The 22,365-nt window shown below is 41.2% G+C and overlaps 1 protein-coding gene across 1 annotated transcript in view; it reads right to left on the reverse strand.

Annotated features, from left to right (window-relative positions):
- Positions 1 to 1,487: 1,487 nt before the first annotated feature.
- Positions 1,488 to 22,365, reverse strand: part of Tmbim6 (transmembrane BAX inhibitor motif containing 6) — a 23,579-nt gene continuing 2,701 nt past the window's right edge. The window contains exons 2-10 of the mRNA XM_010623638.3: positions 13,919 to 14,006; positions 12,701 to 12,809; positions 9,163 to 9,283; positions 7,446 to 7,494; positions 7,245 to 7,342; positions 6,784 to 6,863; positions 5,974 to 6,074; positions 4,967 to 5,042; positions 1,488 to 3,123 (exon numbers count right to left, since the gene is read on the reverse strand). Of these exons, the coding sequence (XP_010621940.1) occupies positions 3,100 to 3,123; positions 4,967 to 5,042; positions 5,974 to 6,074; positions 6,784 to 6,863; positions 7,245 to 7,342; positions 7,446 to 7,494; positions 9,163 to 9,283; positions 12,701 to 12,809; positions 13,919 to 13,974 (714 nt within the window). The 5' untranslated portion in view covers positions 13,975 to 14,006 and the 3' untranslated portion in view covers positions 1,488 to 3,099. The remainder of the gene's footprint in view (positions 3,124 to 4,966; positions 5,043 to 5,973; positions 6,075 to 6,783; positions 6,864 to 7,244; positions 7,343 to 7,445; positions 7,495 to 9,162; positions 9,284 to 12,700; positions 12,810 to 13,918; positions 14,007 to 22,365) is intronic.

Genomic DNA, 22,365 nt, shown 5'->3' on the forward strand with positions numbered 1-22,365 from the left:
GGATGGAGATGTGCTGCTGCTTCCCATGGTGACTTTGAAGGAACTGGTCTTATGTAGTAAATCTTAGGTTCTAGGACAGTAACTTCTTAGGTTACTGGGACTACTAAACAAAGCCAGTTGCACTATGCAGTGTGATGTTGTAAGCACGCACTCAAAACCTCTTGTGCCTGCCCCCAGATTGAGGATAAAATTGGGCTTTAAAGTTTTAACACAGGCCTTCCCTCAAAGTCAACAAAAAACAGGTAAGGGCTGCAGGGCGTGGTGGCGCACGCCTGTAAGCCCAGCACTTGGGAGGCTGAGGCAGGAGGATTGCTGTGAGTTTGAGATCAGCCTGGGCTACACAGTAAGTTCCAGGTCAGTCTCAACTACACAGTGAGACTCTGTCTCAAAAAGCCAAAAAAAAAACAGCTAAGGGCTGGGGATGTGGTTCTGCCACTTGCCTTGCAAGCACAAGGTCCCAAGTTCAATCTCTGGTACAAAAAAAACAAAAAACAAAAAACAAAAAAAAAACAGTGGTTATACTTTCCAAGTTAAGGGGGAAACAGCTCTCCTTGGTTGGCACAGGGATATGCAGAGTTTGAGCAGGTCAACTTGGAGAAACCCAGATAAACCAGTCAGACGAAAAAATCCCCCAACAGGAAGGTCTTTGTCTATAACGATCATGGCAACTGGCAGGCTAATGTGCCAGAGCTCAATCACCTGACAGCAGTGCAAACTCTGACCTATGATCTCATATGTAAACTCTACAAGGACGATGATTTTTAATTCACTGCTGCACCTACATAGAGCCTGGCCAGAGCTGAAAAACACTTGCAGAATGAGTGGATATGATCTGCCTTTCTTCCGTGAGCATCCCCAAATTCCAAACTACGATTACACATCCGAACCACCTGCATCTGCCACTCTGAGACAACCCAGAGTGGTGGCAAACCTATGGTGTGTGTGCCGCAGGAGGCTGTCATCTAAAAGGGTCACCATCACTGCCCTACAGTGAAGGTGGGGAGGCTGCAAGAAGGCTCAGGCCGTGTAGAACAGAGGACAAGCCCAACATTGCAGCGCACTGCGGCTCAGAGCGGGGCCCTTGTTTCAGTCTAACCTGTAGAACTGGCAGACTCCAGTCCCACCAGTAGTCCACTGGAAAGCCCCATGTCCAGCTGTGTCCCTGATACACCACACACAAACATCAGGAAAGGTTAAGGAATTTTCTTTATTTTTTACAAATTAAGACTATGTAGATATATATTTTTGAATCAAAAACACCTTTGTCTTCACAGTATGAGTTAGAGAATGCAGCCTGAGCTGAAACCAAGGAACTAGAAAAGAAAGTGAAAATTACAGTGATACTTGTATTAAAAACCTGTTAGGCATTTACTTTTAAATTACTTTCTTCATATGTTGTCATTCTTGGCACTGTTTCTAAAGAAAAACTCCATTATTCCAAGCAAAAAAGCACAAGAGGTGGAGTTTGGCTTCAAGAGGTGGATTTCAGATTCTCAAGACTGACAGAGAATCACCAAATTTATGGGAAGTTGCTAATGTGGGCTTACGAGGAAGTCCTGTTAGTAAGGTCTCAAGCCACAGGCTAGAGGCAGCAGGTAAGAGCAGCATCCTCAGTGGAAGGGAGCCATTCTGGGTGGCATGCCACTCCAGGAAGTTTCATGGGATGGCTTAGCAACACACGAACAACCAGCAGCCGCTGTGTCAAACTGTGCACTGGTTGTGAACAGGGAGAGCCAGAAATAGCATCCTGCTGATAATGTACTTTCTTTCAATGGCTTGGCCCCCTTGCATTAAAACCCATGAGTAGCCAGGGCTATGACCTCTTCTGATGCTACCCTTCTAAACTGACTGTGGCAGCCCATAGGAAAGGATCTGGTGATCTACCATTAGGACCTGTCAGCCACACCTATAACCACAAAGCCCTTCCAAGTTTGGTAACCTGGCTCCTACCTGCAGATTTATGGAAACAGGTGAGCAGACCAGAAATTAAAGTGCATGTATAAAATGAACATTTATCTACTGCCCTGAACCTCTGGCCTGACACTCCCTAGGTGTCCAGGGTGCACTGAAGGGCTCTTATGATGCTGCCGCCCAAATCACCACAGCACTGCTTTTCTTATCTGTGCTAAGACCCACTCAGTTGAGAGGATCTGTCCTCTACTGCCCCCCAAAGTCTTTAGCTCTGTCTGGCAGGATTCAAAGACTCAACCATTCCCTTTCCTTATCCTTCCTCTCTTGGGACCTTCAGTCACAGCCACCTGGTGGAGGCCACTCAGTAATTAAGCTAACAACCAATTTTAAAAACAACAACAAAAATACAAAAAGGGTCATTGAGAATTCTGTGCTGTCTTATCTTGCCATACATACTCAGCCTTTTCATAAATGCCTGATGAGACCTAAGTCTTCCCTTTCTGCTGAAATCCTCCCACCCTGCGGATGGAAAGCAGGCAGATTTCCCTGAGGGTCAGGCAGGGGTGGAAAAGAGAATGCACAGAAGCCTACATTCCCTTAGTGATGGCAAGGCAGAAGACATATGCCTGACAAGCTTGGGAAGCTCAGAGGAAGCACAGCACCCATCGAAGGGGTTCTTTGCTTTCTTTGTAGGGCTGATAGCTCAAATATGAGCCTGAGTTAACCAGAGGGCCAGTGAAACTCTTCCCAGCAGAAAACACACTGCACACAGTCCCACCGGAACTGTGTGCAAACCAAACAGTGTTGAGGAAGGGTGGGCCAAGGTGGCTCTACCAAGCAATCTGGGGTCTACAGGGTGAGGCTCGGCAGGAACGTGGACTCCTGGAGTTTGCTCTCTCTGCTGGCCCCGCTCCTCACTGAGGTGGGCCGGCTGCCGGAGCAGAGCAAGAACTAATGATGGGCTGACAGAAGGGAGTGAGGAAGAACCCCAGGAATACGAAGCCAAACTCCAAACTATATTCTGCTAATCAGTTTTTTGATCAAAAAATTCAAAATAGAGAAAACCACAAAGTACAAAAGCTTTTCTGATGCCTTTCATTATCATAGAACACGCCACCTGTAATGTGTGCAAAGAGGAAATGAGAGGTGGGGGAGAGAAGCCAAACTGAGAAAGGCTGGATGGTCATCTCACTTCTTCTCTTTCTTCTTGTCCTGCAAATGAAGAAAAATCACCCAATTATTTTCTTGCAGGATATGTAACTTCAGACTCCTAAATGATCCCTCGGTTAGGGCCCAGAGGGAACCTGGACATCAACAAGAAATGTTCCCTTAGCTCAGCAAGAACTGAACCTCAACCAGCTTCCATGGGTGGCCCTTCCCCAAAGGTGCTTAAGCAGTTGTCCCAGCCTCACATCGGGAGGACCTGCTGGCCACCTGACCACCTTCGGCCACTCACAACCACCACAGCTCAGCTCCTAGAAGACTGTCATAGCTAAACTAAGGCCATGGCCACCAACCGGGAAGTGCTCCACACCCAAGGGGGAAGACGAATCCTCAGCATAAACCATAAACTGGCATTAAGAAACAATCTAGAGCCAGGGATTTAGCTCAATGGTTCCGCAGCCTGCCTCTCAAGCGCAAGGTCCCAAGTTTGATTCCCGGTAGCAAAATAAATAAATAGAAACAATATAGTCCAGGGAATGTGTCAGTCTTAAGCGGAAGTAGCTGTGCTGCTCTGGTGGAAACTAGGGCACCTGCTTGGTGCTCAGCCCAACTACAGCCCAGTCCAGACAGAAGCACCCATCCTATCTGGTCAGCTGCCTCTACCATCACTGTGCTGCCTCAAGTCCCAGAATAAATCCTGTAAAGAAAACCTCATGGCTCCATTCTTCCCCCACTCCTAGGCTGTTTGATATAGAATTGGGGGGGTATGGGGGATTGAACCTGGAACCCTGGCCCTAGAATGTTTCTTTGTTGCCTCCTTTTATTTGTTTGTTTGTTTGTTTTGCCTTTCTATTCTTTTGGTGCTGAGAACTGAACTCAGGGCCTCACACTTGCCAGACAAGTGTTCTACCCCTAGCTAAATTCCCAACCCCTAGAATGTTTGGGGAAAAATTGAGACTAACAAATGAGTACAATTGTTCTACTTCTCCTGCATACAGTGGCATATGCCTATAATCCGAACAACCTGGGAGGCTTACAAGTTCAAGGCCAGGCTGGGCAATTTAGGACACCCTGTCTTAAAATAAAAAGGGTGGGGATGCAGCTCAGTGGCAGAGCAATTCCCTAGCATGCACAACATCCTGGGTTCAAAACGGAGTGTGGGAATGGGGCATCTTTAAAAGTTGGCTTGTCAGTATTATATGACATCTTCAGTATTTTTTATTTCTTTGCACTATGGAAGATTAAAGCCAGGGCCCAGGCCCCCTTTTGAATTTTTTGAAACAGTCTTGCTAAACTGCCCATGCTAGCTTGACTTGGGATCCTCCTGCTTCAGCCTCCCAGAATGTGGGGATTACAGGCATACACCATCACATCTGGTTTACAGTTATCTGAGGTCTATCTTCTTATAGACTTTTAATTCTTCATACAGTAGATTGTTTCTTACTGCCACTGAAGCTCTTTTCCCTTTGATACTAACTCAGGGATTAGTCAAGAAGAAAAAAAATATAAAAGGATTTTTTTTTTGTTTTGTTTTATTTTTAATTTTTTTTTGTATACCAGGGATTGAACTCAGGACCTTGTGCTTGCCAGGCAGGTGCAACACCACTGAGCTGCATCCCTGGCCAATTTTTTGTTTTAGAGATAGGTTCTCACTGTGTAGTTCAAGTAGGCCTTGAATTCACTATATAGCCCAGGTTGGCCCTGAACTCAGTGAACCCCCTACCTCAGTCTCCCAAGTGCTGGATTTTTACCTGTGGCTTTTTCTCCACCAGGTACTTCTGGTTTGACTCTTGAAAAGTGGGCTGCCTTACCCTAAGTTTTAAATTTGAATTGTACACTGATGCTGAGGCAAGGAGCCATTCTCTCAGCTGTGGGCTACAGGCTGACTAACCTTCTCATTCATTGCCAGGATCATCATGAGTTTTCTGAAGAGAGTAATGAAATCTAAGAAGAGATCAATGCAGTGCCTGAAAGAGAACAAACCAAGTCACACACTCCATTTTCTACTTTCTTTTATCCACAAGTCCACAAAGCAGCAGAATATAACCCCCACACTTGCCCACAAGTCAGCATCCCTAACACTGCACCCTAACTGGGCAAGTAAAACTCCAGTGTCTGGGATCCATTTCAACTCAAAGCAAGCACACAGCATCAAGACACTGGGCTTCTAACTATCCTAGTTTGAACCTGAATGACCAATTAGTTATGAGACTTTGAGAGGATTACTACACTTAAAAATTGTGTACATCTTGTTCACATTGTTAAAGGTTTAAAGAATACAGAAAACATAAAAAGTAAAAGGAGAGGGCTGGGGATTTAGCTCAGCAGCACAGCCACCTGCCTGGTAAGCATGAGGTCCTGAGTCTGATCCTCAATACCAAAAGAAAAAAGAAAAAAAAGGAGAAAGACTCCTTTGAGCCAGGCATGGTGATGTACACCTGTAATACCAGCACTTGAGGGACTGCTGCAAGGGAGTTCAAGGCCAGCCTAGGCTACAAAGCCAGCCTGAAACATAAAACGAGACCCTGTCTCAAAAAACCCCCCAAAACAAACAAACAAACAAAAAAAAAAAACCCCACCCCCACACACAAAAAGACTCTTTTGCAACAATCCCTCCTAGAACTAGCTACTATTGTACCTATACAGGACTGGGGGTGGGGTGAAGGCGGTAAAGCTCAGCAGGAATGAAAAAAATAAAAATAAAACTATGGAAAATAAATATATATTATGCATTTTGAAAAAATCTGCTATCTTTTGTGAATTGAGGGAGACTATGCCATTGAATCATAGTTTCAAATGCTACCACATCCACTCGTGGAGCCTGGCCTTAGAAGTTCAGCCATGGAATAGAACCGTACACTTCAACATTTCTCAGTATATATCAGTTCTCATACTCACCAGATATAATCCTTATCTCCATGTTCAGCTTTCTCAATAATGAGTTGAGTATCAAAAAGGACAAAACCACACATTACCACCAGTCCCATATATAGGTTTGCCTAAAAGAGGAATGAGAAAAAGTTACCATACAGGAGTTGTAATACGGAAAAAAGACCCACATATTTTCTGGCTTTTGGCCACTTGAAAGTACACACAGTGGGCAATAAAGATGACCACGTTACTTCCCAAGACACCGTGTTCCTTTTTAAGACAGGGTCTTACTATGTATATGTAGTTCAGGCTGGCTTTGAACTCACTATGTAGCCCAGGCTGGCCTCAAACTCACAGCAATCCTCCTGCCTCAGTTTCCCAAGCGCTGGGACTAGAGGTGTGCGCTACCACACTCTTTTAGGTCACTGGAAGACCCTCCTCTGTTTTCACGAGTCGGAGCTGGACTGGCAAAGGATCTGAGAAAATTGTTCTCTCCTCAACAGTGCCTAACCAAATAAAAATAAAATATGAAAACCTGAGCGCTCTAGAACCATCATTTCTCTAAATCTTTTTGTAGCCCACACTTTTATCTCCTTCTAGAGCTCTAATGATAAAATATTAAATTTTTATTATTACCACACACACACACACACAAACAGTGTCTAACCACACTCAGCTATACTTTATACTTCCAGCTGCACCAGTGGCTGTCTCCAGAGGGGTGAGGAGGTAATGTGAACATCGTGGAGGAGTCTTAACCTATCTTGCTTTAGGGCTGAGTGAGTAAAAAGCACTATGAGGCAACTAGTTGCTGGAAAGGTCTGTGCAAAATCTCACCTGGAAGAGCCAAACAGATCCAAAGAAAAGGTTCCCAAGGGAAGACAAGACCATCAGGCTCATGGCCGACATCAAGATACCTGTTAAGACATGGCAAGAAGTTACCTTGAGAGTAGCCAAAGCAACGTAAGACAAGCTCATTATGGCTAGGGATTTAGCCCAGTGGTTCCACCACCTGCCTTGTGAGTTCAATCCCCAGTACCAAAAAAAAAAACAAGACAAGCTTATTATGGCCACTTCTTACTTCGCCCCACAATGAAGGCTTTCTAAAGGAAAAAAAAAAGGAAGCAAAGCTTTTGTATATAGGGAGGGGAGAGACTGGGGGAAGTAAAGTAAAATTTATTTCTTAAAAATGAACGCTTTCTACCATCAACATAATCGTCAGTCATACAGGAGTTAACGTAAGGAAGGAGTGAGAATTCTGGCTAGAGCAGACCTGACTGTTTCCAGTTCACACTTACCTCCCAGAAAGAGGTAGCTCCGGCGCCTGGCGTACAGTGCACTCAGGGTGAAGCAGGTGAAAATCATTGCTGTGCCCATGAAAGCGGTGGGAAGGATGCTGTTAAAAGAGAAAGACTACTTGAGGACTACAGATATGTGACCACTATTTAGAAGGTATATTCATAAAGGTAGAGACAAACACTACTACTGAAAACGGTTACCTTGGATTGATAGCAATGCACAACTCCAGAGCGGGGCCCAGGCCAACTCCTAGAAAACAAAACCCCCACAACACAAAATTACCATCAACTCTTCAAAAGGAGCCTCATCCAAAAGCTCATCATTAATAACATAGGTATACTCGTGCTTCTAAAAATGTTTTATACATTAACTTAAATTAAAGTAATTAGATCTCTCTCCTTCTTCCTTATTCAATAAAAGGGCTGGGTATGGTGGCACAGGCCTGCAGTCCCAGCATTTGAGTCTGAGGCAGGAGGACTGCGATGAGTTCAAGGCCAATCTGAACGAACTACATACCAAGATCCTGGGCCGGGGATCTAGCTCAGTGGTTCCAGTGCCTGCTTTGCAAGCGCAAGGACCCGAGTTCGATCCCCGGTACCAAAAAAAAAAAAACAAAAAAACAAAAAGCAAATACATGCCAAGATCCTGTCTCACAAAAAAATAAATAGACAGAGAATTTATACCCAAGTTATTTATAGACATAGCTACAAAAATGCCCTTGGCTCAATATCATGGATTACACCAAGAGAAACAGAAATTAGAAAAAAAAATGAAGCAGGACTATCAAATATTTTTGAGCTGGAATGATATGTTACTGTAACGTGGGCCAGATCAGGAATTAGAGTAAAAGTTGCCAGGCCAGCAACCCTGCAGTAAGGCAGGACTTCCTCTGAAAGACAGGTTCTGCAAAGGGACACCTGCCAACAGGAGGGCAACCTGCTCTGACCCAACATTTCTCCTACTTTGCCCACTTCTTCTCTCCTGATTTCCATTCTTTCATGCCTCCAAAAACTAGCTAATCTAAAAATCTCAATTCCCAAGTCCCTTCCTTCCTAAAATTTCCTCAACACTATATAGATCAGACTGTCACTCAGAACAAGCTGTACCAATTTAAATGTTGTTTTGTGAGTTATTTTTTTTTTTTTTTTGTAACCAGGGATTGAACTGGAGACCTTGCACTTAACAAGGCAAGTTGGCGGCACCAATGAGCTAAATCCCCAGCCTGCAAGTATTTTTATTAGGTAGCTTGAGTCCTGTTCTCCTTTAATGATAAATCTAGAACAGTGACACTTGTAAATTCCTTCAAAGAGAATATTGTCCAGTGCAATGAATTTCAATGTATGGTTTTAACAAAACAGATACTCCTCATACACCGGTCAGTGTGGGGCCTACTAAGCAGATTCCCAGGCCTCATTCAGTCCTAAGCACACACTGGCTATTTTTGGATACAAAAACAGAAATCACAAAGAGCTTAACCTAGAAATGGTAAACAAGAATAATAAATAAGGTAAAACGTACTCAAACTTAAGTATAACTGGATAGTACAAAGCTAAAGAGAACAAAAGGGAAAACTCTTCTGAAGGAATTACACATTGGATGGGGGTACCGGGGATCAAACTCAGGACCTTGCGCTTGGTGGAATCACTGGACTAAATCCCCAGCCCTGAAGGAAATATACAAATGAAACAGGCACACAAGAAAGTATGTCTGTTGGGGTAAAATCAGAATAAACACAAATCTCAGGCTTTTGCCTAAACAGATACTAAAAGTATAGTCTTCCACCTCCCATCAAGAAGGGGAAGATTTAGTTCACTGGTGCCATGTCTGCCTGCCTGGTAAGAATGTGCAAGGTCCTGAGTTTGATCCTTGGTACAAAAAAAAAAAAAAAAAAAAAATTAGATTGATACCTTAACATACCTGTAAGGAAAGCAAATCCAGCAAGAAGTCCCAATCTTTTCTGCTCAGTCTCACGGCTATGAGGTGTTGCCATTAGCCAAATCATCAATCCCAGGGAGCCCAAGGCAGACAGTAGGCCAGCCTGTCAAAGAGATCAATAATTAAGTAGCTGAAAATTTCAAATTTATTTTTCAGGAGACCTTACTAGGTTCAAATAGTCATTTGAATTTACTAATTATTTGCTTTTAACCTGGAAGCAGGGGAAAAGGCAGTATTTTCTCAAGGGTGCAGAGAGAAACCATAAGTTTTGAAGGTCAGGGTCAGGATCATGGTGACAGAAGGCTGTTCCAGTTTGGGCAGTCCATCAACCTCAGCACAACTACTCAGGTCAACTACAACTAGTGAGTCTTGCCCAAGACACAGAAGATGAGTCAAATTGACAAGTGCTTGTCTATTTGCAGTAGTAGAAATGACTTCTTTTAAATCACCCAAAGAAAAAAGTGCTGGTCACAGAGGCACGTGCCTGCAACACTAACTACTAGGGAGGCTGATGCACAAGGATTACAAATTTAAACCTGGCCCAGGGAACTTAGTGAGACCTTACCTAAAAAAAAAAAAGAAGAACAGAATGTATCTCAGTGCAAAGGTCCTGGTTTCAATACCCAGTACTGAGAGGGAAAAAAAGAAAAAGATAAAGCACACATATATACATATAGAACAAAAGGTAGAAAAAAAAAAAAGAAAGAAAGAAAAAACCTGATAAACTACTATTTACTCCTGGGTGATGGCAATAGTGTGGTTTTTTGTTTTTTGGTTGAGACAAAGTCTTGCTAAGTAGTTCGTGCTGGCCTCAGACACATAGCAATCCTCCTGCCTCAGCCTCCCACATGCTGCGATTATAGGCGTGTGCCACCATGCCCGGCCCATGGGCATGTTTTCTTGTTTTTTTTACTATGTAGTTCAGACTGACCTGGAACTCACTATGTAGTCCAGGCTGAACTCACAGTGATCCTCCTGCCTCAGCCTCAGTGCTGGGATTACAGGTATGCGCCACCATGCCCAGCCACCACGTTTTTTCTTTAATACTTTTTTCTTATCAGTAGTCTGTTTCTGAATTTTCCATAATAAACACTGTAACTTTTGCAATAAGGAAAAAATTTTTTTCATTAAGTTTATTGGTACATTTAAGGTAAACAATACAATTATATTCATCATTTTTTGTTTTGTTTTTGTTTTTTGAAACAGGGTCTTGATACGTATAGTTCAGCTGGCCTTAAATTTCCGGCATTCCTCCTGCCTCAGCTCATTGAACATAGTTGTGAGTTACTCTGCCTAGCTACAAAAATGTTTTTTTCAGCCAGGCATGGTAATACATTCCTGTTATTGAGGCTGAAGGAGAAGGATCACCACAAATTCCAGGCCAGCCTCGCTACATAGTGAGTTCAAGGCTAGTCTGGACCACATAGGGAGACCCTGTCTCAAAAAATAAAAAGGCTGGGGATTGTGCCACTGCCTGCCTCGAAAAGTGCAAGGTGCAGCGCACGCCTGCAATCCCAGAACTGGGGAGGCTGAGGCAGGAGGACCACTGTGAGTTCGAGACCAGCCTGGGCTACATAGTGAGTTCCAGGTCAGTCTCAACTACATAGTGAGACCCTGTCTCAAAAAACCAAAAAGAAAAAAAGAAAAGTGCAAGGCCCTTAGTTCCATCCCTGGAACCTATATAAATAAGTAAATAAATAAGCTGAGACTGACGTGGAACTCACTATGTAGCCCAGACTGGTCTCAAATTTAACAGTGATCCTCCTGCCTCAGGTTCCCGAGTGCAGGGATTACAGGCGTGCACTACCACGCCCGGCTCCGAAATTTTTTTAAATAAAGAAATTTGGGAAGAGAAAGTAAAAAATTCATATGTTGTATACATATACCAGGCTCTGCAATGATGAATGAATGTAATCATTTTATACTGCAAATATGTACTAGTAATTTTAAAAATAAAATATGGGAAAAGCTATTATTAAAAAAAAAAAAAAAAAAGCACCAAGGATAGATACAGACACTGAAGTTCATATTTGTTCTTTTTCTTTTTTGGTACCAGAAATTGAACCCAGGGTCTCATGCTTGCTAAACAGGCCACTGTAATACTTCCCAACATCCCGCATTCCTGTGGCGCAGTCACATTACATAGTCACAGTGCACAATGAATTGGTGAGTACAAATCATTGCTACTGAAGGAAATATAAGATTAGATTCCTGGGCCGGGGATTTAGCTCAGTGGTTCCTGCCCCTACTTGTAAGCTCAAGGACCTGAGTTTGATCCCGGTACCACAAAAAAAAAAAAAAAAAAAACACATTAGATTCCTCAAAGCCTCTAGTCACACTTTTGCAAAAATGATTAATATATAACCTTAAAGTATGTGTTTCTGTTTAAGGATACTTTACCATAAATTGTTGATTCATTAATGTTGAACTCAGAGCCAACAGTACTACATCTACTGCCTGAACAAAGTAACCTAAGTTTTTTTTCCCCTTAGACATAGCACAATTTTAGACAGCACCAGACAGCACATCAGCACTATGCTATTTTCATTTGTAACAGCAAAATCACCAAAAAATTGGCTGAAGGTGTAGCTCAGCAATAGGAACCACACGTGAGGGCCTCAGTCTAATCTTTAGCACCAAATAATAACACCCCCCTCCCCACCGCAACCCCAAATACACAATGGTAGCATTAATAGGTGGCAGTGACCCTTTGAAAGGGACACTTGATTATAAGAACTGAAACAAGAAGACAGTGTTCTTTCCTGCCCTCTACTGGGAACATGGCATTAAGGGTAAATCAAAATTTTCACCATCTGCATATCTGCAAAAAATTCTACAAGTACTGATTTGGGAGTTACAAATTTTGGCAAGTAGGTGAGTTTCCAAACACAGCACGATGAATACAGAAGATTAGCTATTTTTACGTTACTTTAAAAATCAAAGCTCACAACCAGAAACCAAAAGAGCCAAGCTTGTCTAGAATTATAAAATCAAAGGAAACACTGTCCTGGGCATGGTGGCACACCCGTAATCCCAGCACTCGGGAGGCCATGCCTTCTATTCTGCTGGGCAACTCCAAACACTCCCTCAACATAGGAAAACAGGTTTTTGCATAGAGTAATGAATACATTAAGGTTTCAATTCTGCTTCTTCTGATAACCATACAATAGGTATTTTGCATCCAACTACTCCACAGTCATTTAAGCAACAAAGGGAGGACTACAGAGTCAAGGCCAGGTAGAAGAATCTCCTCACTCAAGCATTTGATGCTTCCCTAGCAGGAGGTATCTTGTATGTCAGCAGCAGGCTATTTAGTGTCAAGGTTAAAACACTGTTTTCTATACCTAAAGGGTCACAGCTGCCAGAAAATGTAAATGACTTTTCCTGTTTTGATTTAATGGTCAGCTGAGTTCACATCTCAAACTACTGATAAGGATTAAGAAAGGTTATAGGACTGGACCACTCTACTGAGCTCCTTTGTACCATGCAGCACAGCAAACAGAGAGGAACCCATTCTTACCTGAATGAAATGAGTGACCACATGGACATAGGCTCCTGCAGCTGCCAGGAACATACACAAGGCAAAACTGGCATAGACCTTCTTCAGGTGCTGCTGTGTTGAGGGGGTTCTAGGAAAGAATATTTACAATGCCTGTCACTCCTGCACCAATCTCATCTCTAAACTAAAAACTATTTCGCTTTCTTAGGCGGAATAATGTGAAATTTATATTACAAATAGTTCTGAGATATTTTAAGAAGAGTATAATAAAAAAGAATGTTTTGAAAACAGTCTAAGAGAATCTTAAATGCTAGGAAAGGGCCAAAGCCCAAATTTATGAACAATCAGTACTCAAACAAGAATAAATGACTTTTTTGTTTGGTACTGGGGATCAAACTCAGGACCTTGTGCTTGTGGGGCAGGCACTATGGTACCACCAATCTAAATCCCCAGCCCATAAATAACTTTTGATCACACAGCAGCCCTTAGAACTTACGAATTTTTTTTTTTATTTAGAGAATAGTTTCTGAAATCAAACCCACATAGATAAGACCTTACATATTTAATACAGTGCGTTACCCCTGTACAAATGGAAAAAAAAATTAACATTTCTAAACCAATATGGCTGTGAATTTCTGTACAATGCCAACTCAACACAGTAAATTGGGATAACTTTTTCCAAAGTTGACAGCACAGTTAAAGTTTCCAAAAATTCAAATTATATATATATATATGAAGACCAATAATAGCAGTATGTTATGCATCAATAGCAGCAACAGCTTTTCCAGGTTCTGCAGTCATCTGAACAAAATTATAGACATCCAGCACACTCCATTAAAAAAACAAAACAAAACAAAAAAAAAACACAAAGAAAAGAATAATACCCAGAAAACAGCAAAAGAACTTATGACTTTTTATCAGATCCTCTGGAGTCCAGCCAAGTCATTTGTTAATTTATATATGTACATATTAATAAATGAAAAGAAACCAGAAATGACAGAAAATGCAGTCAGAAACCAGTCAAATTTAAAACACTTACATATGAGAAAACTTTAGAAGTGCATCAAAATTGATCTTCCAATACCCAGAAAACAGCAAAAGAACTTATGACTTTTTATCAGATCCTCTGGAGTCCAGCCAAGTCATTTGTTAATTTATATATGTACATATTAATAAATGAAAAGAAACCAGAAATGACAGAAAATGCAGTCAGAAACCAGTCAAATTTAAAACACTTACATATGAGAAAACTTTAGAAGTGCATCAAAATTGATCTTCCGATCAAATATGTTCATGGTTCCAGAGTCTGTGGGACAGAGCCTCTGCTCTGTAAAATCAAGAATAAAGAAAAGTTACTATGAAGACACTATAACACAAGAAACAGTACAACCAACTTTCTTATTAAAAATAGCAACATATAAATTTGGAAAAATAAAAAAGTTATCTGCTCAGAAGCCGGACACGGTGGTGCACGCCTGTAATCCCAGCACTCGGGAGGCTGAGGCAGGAGGATCGCTGAGTTTGAGACCAGCCTGGGCTACATAGTGAGTTCCAGGTCAGTCTCAACTACATAGTGAGACCCTGTCTCAAAAACAAACAAACAAACAAACAAACAAAAAGTTATCAGCTCAGTGGTTCTACCACCTGCCTCACAAGCACAAAGGCCCAAGTTCAATGCCCAGAACCAAAAAAAAAAAAAAAGTTATCTAAAATCCCACTGCCTTAACAACAATTTTCATTTTTATGTATGTCCTAGAATACATTTACAACCACTGTGAATTATTTTAAAGTTGACAAAGGAAAAAGCTCTTGTTTCCACTCAATTCTTTCAGAAGGTAAATTGCCCTTTAAAAGATAGTGAGAGAGGCTGGGGATTTAGCTTAGTGGTGCCTACTTCTCAAACACAAGGTCCCAAGATCAATTCCCAGTACAAAAAAAAAAAAGATAGTAAGAGAAATAAACTCTCAGTTAGCAATCTAGTTAAAGGGACTCATAAAGCAGTTTCATGCCATTATTTTAAAATGCTACAGTACCCCAGCACTGTGGCATACCTCTATAATCCCAGCACTCAGGAGGCTGAGGATAACTGTGAGTTTGAGACCAGCCTGGGCTACATAGTGACTTCAAGGCCAGCCTGTACTATATAGCAAGACCCTAAAAAAAAAGTAACAAGGCCAGGGATTTTAGCTCAGTGGCACTACGCCTGCCTCACAAGTGCAAGGCCCTGAGTTCAATCCTAGGTACCAAAAAAAAAAAAAGTACATAAATAAAGCTATACTAGGACTGGCATTTTAAATATGCACATGTAGGAATTCTCCACTTAATACATTTTAAAACTAAATTAAAAGGAATTCACAATTTTTTTTCTTTGAGACAGGGTTTCACAATGCTGTTCAGGCTGGCCTTCAATTTACTATGTAGCCAGGCTGGCATCAAACTCATGGTGATCCTCCCACTCAGCCTTCTGAGTGCTGGGATTACACAGGTGTGTGCCACCACATTTGGCTGGATTTCATAATCTTAAAAAGAAGAAAATTCTATACCCCTATGAAGAGAAATTTAGGCAAAAAGGATTTTTCTAATTTTGTTTAACATTGGAACAGTTCAAGTTTTCTTCTATATTCTTCACCAAGATGTACTAAATGTACTATTTTACCATATTTGCTTTATCATTCATATTTACTTATGTATCTACCTACCTATACTTTAAAAACTTGTCAGGAAAGGACTTTGCTTCTTGTTTTTTTTTTTTTTTTTAAGACAGAGTGAGAACTCTTAATTCAGGATGGCCTCGAACTCATGGCCATCCTCCTGCATCAGCCTCAAACGCTAGCATGCCTGGCTAGGAAGGACATTTTTGTTTTTGGTACTGGGGATCAAACTCGGGACTTTGCACTTGTGAGGCAGGTGGCAGCAGCACTGAGCTAAATCCCAAAGCTCTTAAGGGCATTTCAAGTGAACCATACCTCAGTTATATTACATCAATACCATTCAATCATGCATTTAAGTTTTGCTCCCTTTCCCACCTTGCATGAAATACTAAATAATTGGATCAAGAGCTCTCATCTTTCCTAAATATAAATCCCCAAATTATTAGACCCATGATGTCCATCTATTTCAAATCTAATAAAAAAAGCGGGGAGAAGAAGAATAGGATTCAAACACAAAAGATAGACTGGCTGTGCATGGGGGCACACATCTGTAATTATAGCACTTGGGAGGATGAGGCAAGAGGATTACCATGAGTTCCAGGCAAGGCCAGCTTCAACTACACAGTTAGACAGGGTCTCAGAAAACAGAAACAAGACCAGGGATTTTTAGCTCAGTGGTGCTGGCACCTGCCTGGCAAGCGCAAGGTCCTGAGTTCAATCCCAGTACCAAAAACAAAACAAAACAAAACAAAACACACACACACACAACAACCAAAAAGATAAAAATGAAAGGCTTTAATGCCCATTCTAATCGGCACACAGCCCAATGTTCACTCAGCATGCTTAATCTAAGCAATAAATTATAAAATCATGAAATCAGTTTCCTGAGGAACCTTGGAGCAGTGGAAAGAGTCCACTCAGAATTCGTAAGCATCACTACCACTGTTTTCTTGAGGCACTCCTCCCTCAATGGCTGGATTTCTCCCACCTCCTTTCTCTTACCACTATCCTACTCACCTTACTTCTTTTGTTATTTCTGTTCCTAAGGATGGATCCAGCTGAAAGGCTAAAGAACCCACAAAAGCGGCTGCTCTAAGTCATCCCCAGACCTGGGCTCTCTTGATCTAGATGGTGCAATTATTGCAGGCTGTTGCAAAGTGAAGTACAGCCTTCCTAAACCATGATGAATGCACCCTCTAGAGAGCAAACTTACAGGATGGCAGAATTCAGGACCTGGAAAGTCGTTGTTTAAAGCATCCATTAACACCCCTAATGACATCCCTAGACAGAACTTGCAACAATACTGAAGCAACCTGTAAAGCCAACCTTTCCAGTACTTACAACAGCAACAGAGAAGTATCTATTGCTTCCAATTTCACAAATCAAAAGGAGAGCGAGCCTCAAATACCCAGAGGACTGTTAGTCAGAAAGGGGCAATGCGAATGTAACCAGACTCCTCTGCGTGGAAACTGTAGGAGAGGTCAGCAGCAGAAACTCTTTCCCAGTTTGCCCTTTGACATTTCCCAGAGGTACTGACTGCCTTTCTGGGACTTTCTTTAAATTTTTATTATTTTTTTTATTAGTAGAGCTGCAGGACATAATGATTACATTCATCATGGATTCTCCTTCGAATGTTGATGGAAAAACCCAAACCATCAAAGCCTTTGTGGGTGGGCAAGATGTCAAATAAGTAATTTCACCTAGGACTAGCTTATGGGCTGGCTTTTTTGTTTTCGTTGTTTGAGACAGGGTCTCACTATGTAGTTCAGGCTGTCCCTGAACTCACTATGCAGCCCAGGATGGCTCTGAACTCTCGGCAATCCTGCCTCACTCAGCCTCACCTGGCTAAAACCAATCGTTTTAAATTACTACCTTTTCCAAAATTTAAGTGATATGTTTAACTACTCAATTTTAGAAAGCAAAAGCTCACTGAAATTTTAATAGCATTATGAAGAAAACAAATGTAAGAAAGTATGTATTTAATGTCTATGATAATGTATATGACATTTTAGAAATGTTAAAAATTGAGGGAAAAATAGGTTTTAGAATTGAGAAATTAAAAGAAGAAGCAAGATATATCATTTACGGGTACAAATTCCCTATGATGAATGTACGTATATCTAAAATGTACCAATAAATGTTTTGCTAAAAAAAAAAAGAATAAAAAAGTGTAACAGTTAGGTCTAGGGTTGTTCCAAATGGACAATAACTAATGTATAAACAAGACAAAATGTTTACAAAAGTTTTACCAGATAGAATAAATTTACCAGGTTTCAAGCTTAACTTCAATTGGTCACGTTCAGAAACTAACAAGATACCTGTATTTTCAAAAGCCAATATGTGGGCCAGGGATTTAGCTCAGTGGTTCCGCCACCTGCTTTGCAAGCTCAAGGAACTGAGTTCGATCCCCAGTACCAAAAGCAAGCAAACAGTCAGGGGCCAGGGATTTAGCTCAGTGGTTCTGGTGTGCCTGCTTTGCAAGTGCAAGGACCCAAGTTCAATCCCTGGTACCAAAAAAAAAAAAAAAAAAAAGGTCAAAAGCCACTATGCAAACTCAGTTTAACACTATTAAATTGCATTCATAACTCAAAAATAGCAGCTCTCATACCAAAAGTATTTTCAGTCACAAGAACAGCTGTCTCTTAACAGATCTTCAAGTATTTGAAACCATTAAGTAACTCAGCTCTCCTAAAGGAGGATCTCACAGTTAAAAAAAAAAACAAAACAAAAAACTTTGCTTAAAAAAGTATAAATCTGGCATGGTGGCACATTCCTGTTTTTAAAAAAGCATATTAGGGCCAGAGATTTAGCTCAGTGGTGCCGCTGCCTGCCTCTCAAGTGCAAGGACCTGAGTTCAATCCCCAGTACCAAAATAATAGTAACAATAACAATAATAATAATAATAAATTTTTAAAAAGCATATTAAAATTACATTGCATTATGCTTATTTTTAAAGTAAAGAAAAAAATTACAAGTTGTTCCAAAATTCAACATAGTGGCTCTAACATACATGTGAATCTCTAACAAAATCATTAACAATTCTGGCCTAACTCACTCTAAACCACAAATCCTACAGAAATCTAGATATTGGATCCTCTCCCACCCCTCAGTTCTATAAATACTCAGCTCTAAAACAGGGAGAGGGGATTATTTACATAAAATACACTGACAGAGCCTCTTGAAGTCATGGGAAATTTGCGTAAGCTACATCTGCAAATATAAAACAAATGTTTAGGCATTAATGATAACCAAATTTCCTTAATTTGGTTCAGAGCCTCATTTTATGCCTTCATCCTTAGGAGAGGAGGAACCCTAAATTTTGTCAGAATCTGTCAAAATATTTCTTTTGGGGCCAGCCTCCTCTACCAGAGACACTCAAAATTACAAAATAAAAGCTAAGGGCTTACTGCATAGCTTTACCAAGAAAGAAAACTAGGCAAACACATTGTACACTGAGTTAGTATTTCAGCTATTTCTTTTTTTCTTTTGTTTTTTTGGTACCAGGGATTGAACTAGGGACCTCGTGCTTGTGAGGCAGGTGGTGGCACCACTGAGCTAAACCCTAGCCCAGCTATTTCTTTTTTTGAGAGAAGGTCTGGCTATGTAGCCCCTCCTGCCTCAGCCTCCTTAGTACTGGCATTACAGGAGTGTGCCATCATGCCAGCTCTAAATTAAGTTATGTGTGGTCTGTTTTACCCTGGAAAAGAAGTACAGCAGAGACCAGCAGGAGACAACAGATTATCAATGGACATGTATGTCTTGTTTAATCCCTTGCTGCTTTTGTTCCAGGTGTGTATACTCTTTTTTTGTTTGTTTGAACCGCTGAGCTAAATCCCTGGCCCCAAAGTGTGTATATTCTTTACATTTGCCCTAAAATTAAAATTATCAAAGGTCAACTCTTAAAACCCTACAATACTATTTCAACACACCCAGTGGGTAAAGTGCAAATTAAATATACTGCAGTTGCCAAGCTACTCAAAACAGAAACTATCATGTATTCAGTATTCTTTTTAAGTCTTGTCTTTGAAAAATAATTCGCTGAGAACCGGGGGATATGTCTCCGTGGTACAATATTTGCCTAGTATACATGAGGACTGGGTTCAACCCCTAGCACAAAAGAAAGAAAAGAAAGAAGGTGGGGTGGGAAGCTAAGGAGAAAGGGGAAAGGGGAAAAGGGAAAAAGGGGAGGGAAAGGGAAAAAGAGTAGGGAGAGGGAAGAGGAGTGGGGGAGAGGGTAGGGTAGTGAGGGGGAGGCAGGAAGGGAAGGCAAAGAAGGGAAAGGAGGCGGGAGGGAAGGAAGGAAGTAGCCAGCCAGCCAGGTGAATGCGGAAGCCAGGACAGAACTGCCTCGATGTATATGATTTAACATTACTAGTCAGAGAAAATAGGTTCACTTTCAAACATCAGATTGTGAACTGTTGGTTTTTTTCCTCCTGTTGTTTTAATTCAACCACTGGAACACTTTCCCCACATAGCCAGCAGATACCAAATTAAAATTTAGAAGAAAAAAAATCCTACACGTTTTTTTAAAAGGGGGGGCAATGACTGTCATTTTTTAGTAGCTCTTATATACTTCATAGTTTTTAGACTCTGCATAAATATGACTCTAATGTGTGAGGCTCTGGGTTCAACCTCCAGCAACAAAATGAACAGAGGATCACCTCCTACTTTCCTGCTTTTTTAATCCTGGCTGTTATTTCCTTAGTTGTGAGACATAAAGCAAGGTTCTGGCACTACACCCCACTGTGCTTCAGTTTCATCATTTATAAAGTACAGTAGTACTATACAGTATTTACTTCATAGGGCTGACGATTAAGATGATACAAATGAAGTGCTTAGAATAGGTCTTTTTACATAGCAAAAGAATACATTTTAACCAAAAAGCCTAGCTTTTAAAATTACTTAGGCCAGCCATGGTGGTATACACCCATAATCCCAGCCTGTACGAAGCTGAAGCAGGAGGAGCACCAAGAGGCCAGCCCCAACTACATAACGGAAGTGTAGTTTGAGAGCTTGTTTGGAGGCTCTAGCAGGGCAGCGCAGCTACTCGTATACCCTTGACCCAGGAAATGGTCCTCTCCTCTATGGGTCCTCCTCGGGGTGGTCATCCTCTTTGACTGAGAGCAGAGCTTTGGCAGGGACACACATGGAGTGGTGAGAGGAAGGGAACACTCGCCTAGCCAGATCAGCCGAAACAACCCTGGCGATTAATGGTAGTGTAGTTTGAAGCCAACCTGAACTACATAGTGAGATCCTGGCTCAAACAATGAATAATAAATACATACTAAATAAATAAAATTTGAAAAAATAATTTTAAAATAAAATTAATCTTTGCAGTGCTGGGAAATGAATGCACAGAGCCTTTCATATGCTATTTAACTCCAGCCCCAAAAGTCTAGTTTTAAAAGACATTTACCCTAGGTTTGATTTACATGTTATGTAAATTAACTTTCAAAAACTACTCAACCATAGCTCACAACTACCTGTATTTTAAAGGTTTACTATTTCCCTAAATGAGAGCAAAGTTAAACTGGGGGTAGTCTAAGAAAGTTATAAGCTGAAATATAAAGGACCCTGATAAATCTTATTACTGGATAAAACTATTTTTGTTTAAATGGCATATTTCTCTAGTACATTTGCACTGTTCCATCTGTCCCACAGGCTACAAGGTGTTTTGAGACAGCCTAATAACCACTAAGTGATAATATGGTGTAGTAGAGACTTTGATGAAGTAAATGGTCATTAGCTTGACCCTTTTCCTGCCACTCCCAGGAGGCAGGACAGCTGAGTTTCAGGACAATCCAAGAAATTCCCTTTCAACTAGGGCAGGGCTTTAACTGTCCAGATCAAAACCCTAAAATGTTCTAGCCTCTCCCTTAAATTTGACCCAAATCCCTGGATTAGCTAACATTGAATCCATTTGAGTAGCTGGAGCTGGAAGCTTACTACCTTCAAATCTTTTTATCAAATTTTGACACTACCCAATTTCCCTCTAATCACAACTGTTTGTCAGAACTGAATCTTAAGAAGGTTCCCCAATGTCCTAAATACTTAATCCTCTGCCAGTATAAACCTGTAATCCTTCCCCAATAACACTGTATTTAGCCCAAATAAAGACAGCCTAAGTTAGGGCCAACAGCACAACCATTTCACCCTCACCCTTGAAGCTTGTTCCTTTTTTTTTCCAAAATCTTTGCATTCTAGTTAATTGTGCAGGGACTTCATACTGTGAGAATAGAGCTTGCATCTGACTCACTCTGCTTATTCCCCAGATTTAATCACAGCAGTGTCTAGAGCAAATCTACACCCCTGTTATCACAGATCAAGAGTACTGCAACCTCCACTCAACATTCTTCAGCTGGCTTGGAGTGAAACCTACCTTCTGGGGGTCACTCAAGTGGCCTTAAAAAAAGCCAATTCATAGCCGGAATTTAGCTCAGTGGCACCAGGTCCTGAGTTCTGTCCCCCACTACCAAAAAACAAACAAAAAAGCCAATCCAATCCGGTAGCCTTTCTCTCTTCATCTTGAACACTGTCTTTGGAAAATGTGTATGATGGAGTAACTATAAAGAGCTCCATGAAATTGGGGTGGAAACAAAACTGGGTGAAGTGGAAGAAATTTGTACGAGACTCTACAGCCAAGTCAAAGTAGCAAAGGAAAATTTAGAAGACAGCCTTCAGGCTCACTTTATGCGCTCTTAGAAGAGTCAGTGATTTCCCCAGATGGTATTAAAACCCTTGGGTAGTTTACAAAATAAAATGAAATTCTTCAGGCCAGCAGTATTGGCTTCTATAATAACACCAAAACCTTATAACTTTAAAAATGCTTTTGTATAGGGGCCGAGGATTTAGCTCAGTGGGTACAGCCGCCTGCCTTGAAAATGCAAGGTCCTGAGTTTGAGGCCCAGTACCATTAAAAAAAAAGCGCTTTTATACACATTTCCTTTGGTCTCCATACATCAGTCCATGAAGAGAGAACAGAATGATTAGTCCTAAGCCGGGAGTGGTGGCACATGCCTGTAATTCCAGCACTCA

This window comes from Fukomys damarensis, unplaced genomic scaffold (genome assembly GCF_012274545.1).
Source record: "Fukomys damarensis isolate Sample0158 unplaced genomic scaffold, DMR_v1.0_HiC HiC_scaffold_15, whole genome shotgun sequence".
Lineage (NCBI taxonomy): Eukaryota > Metazoa > Chordata > Mammalia > Rodentia > Bathyergidae > Fukomys > Fukomys damarensis.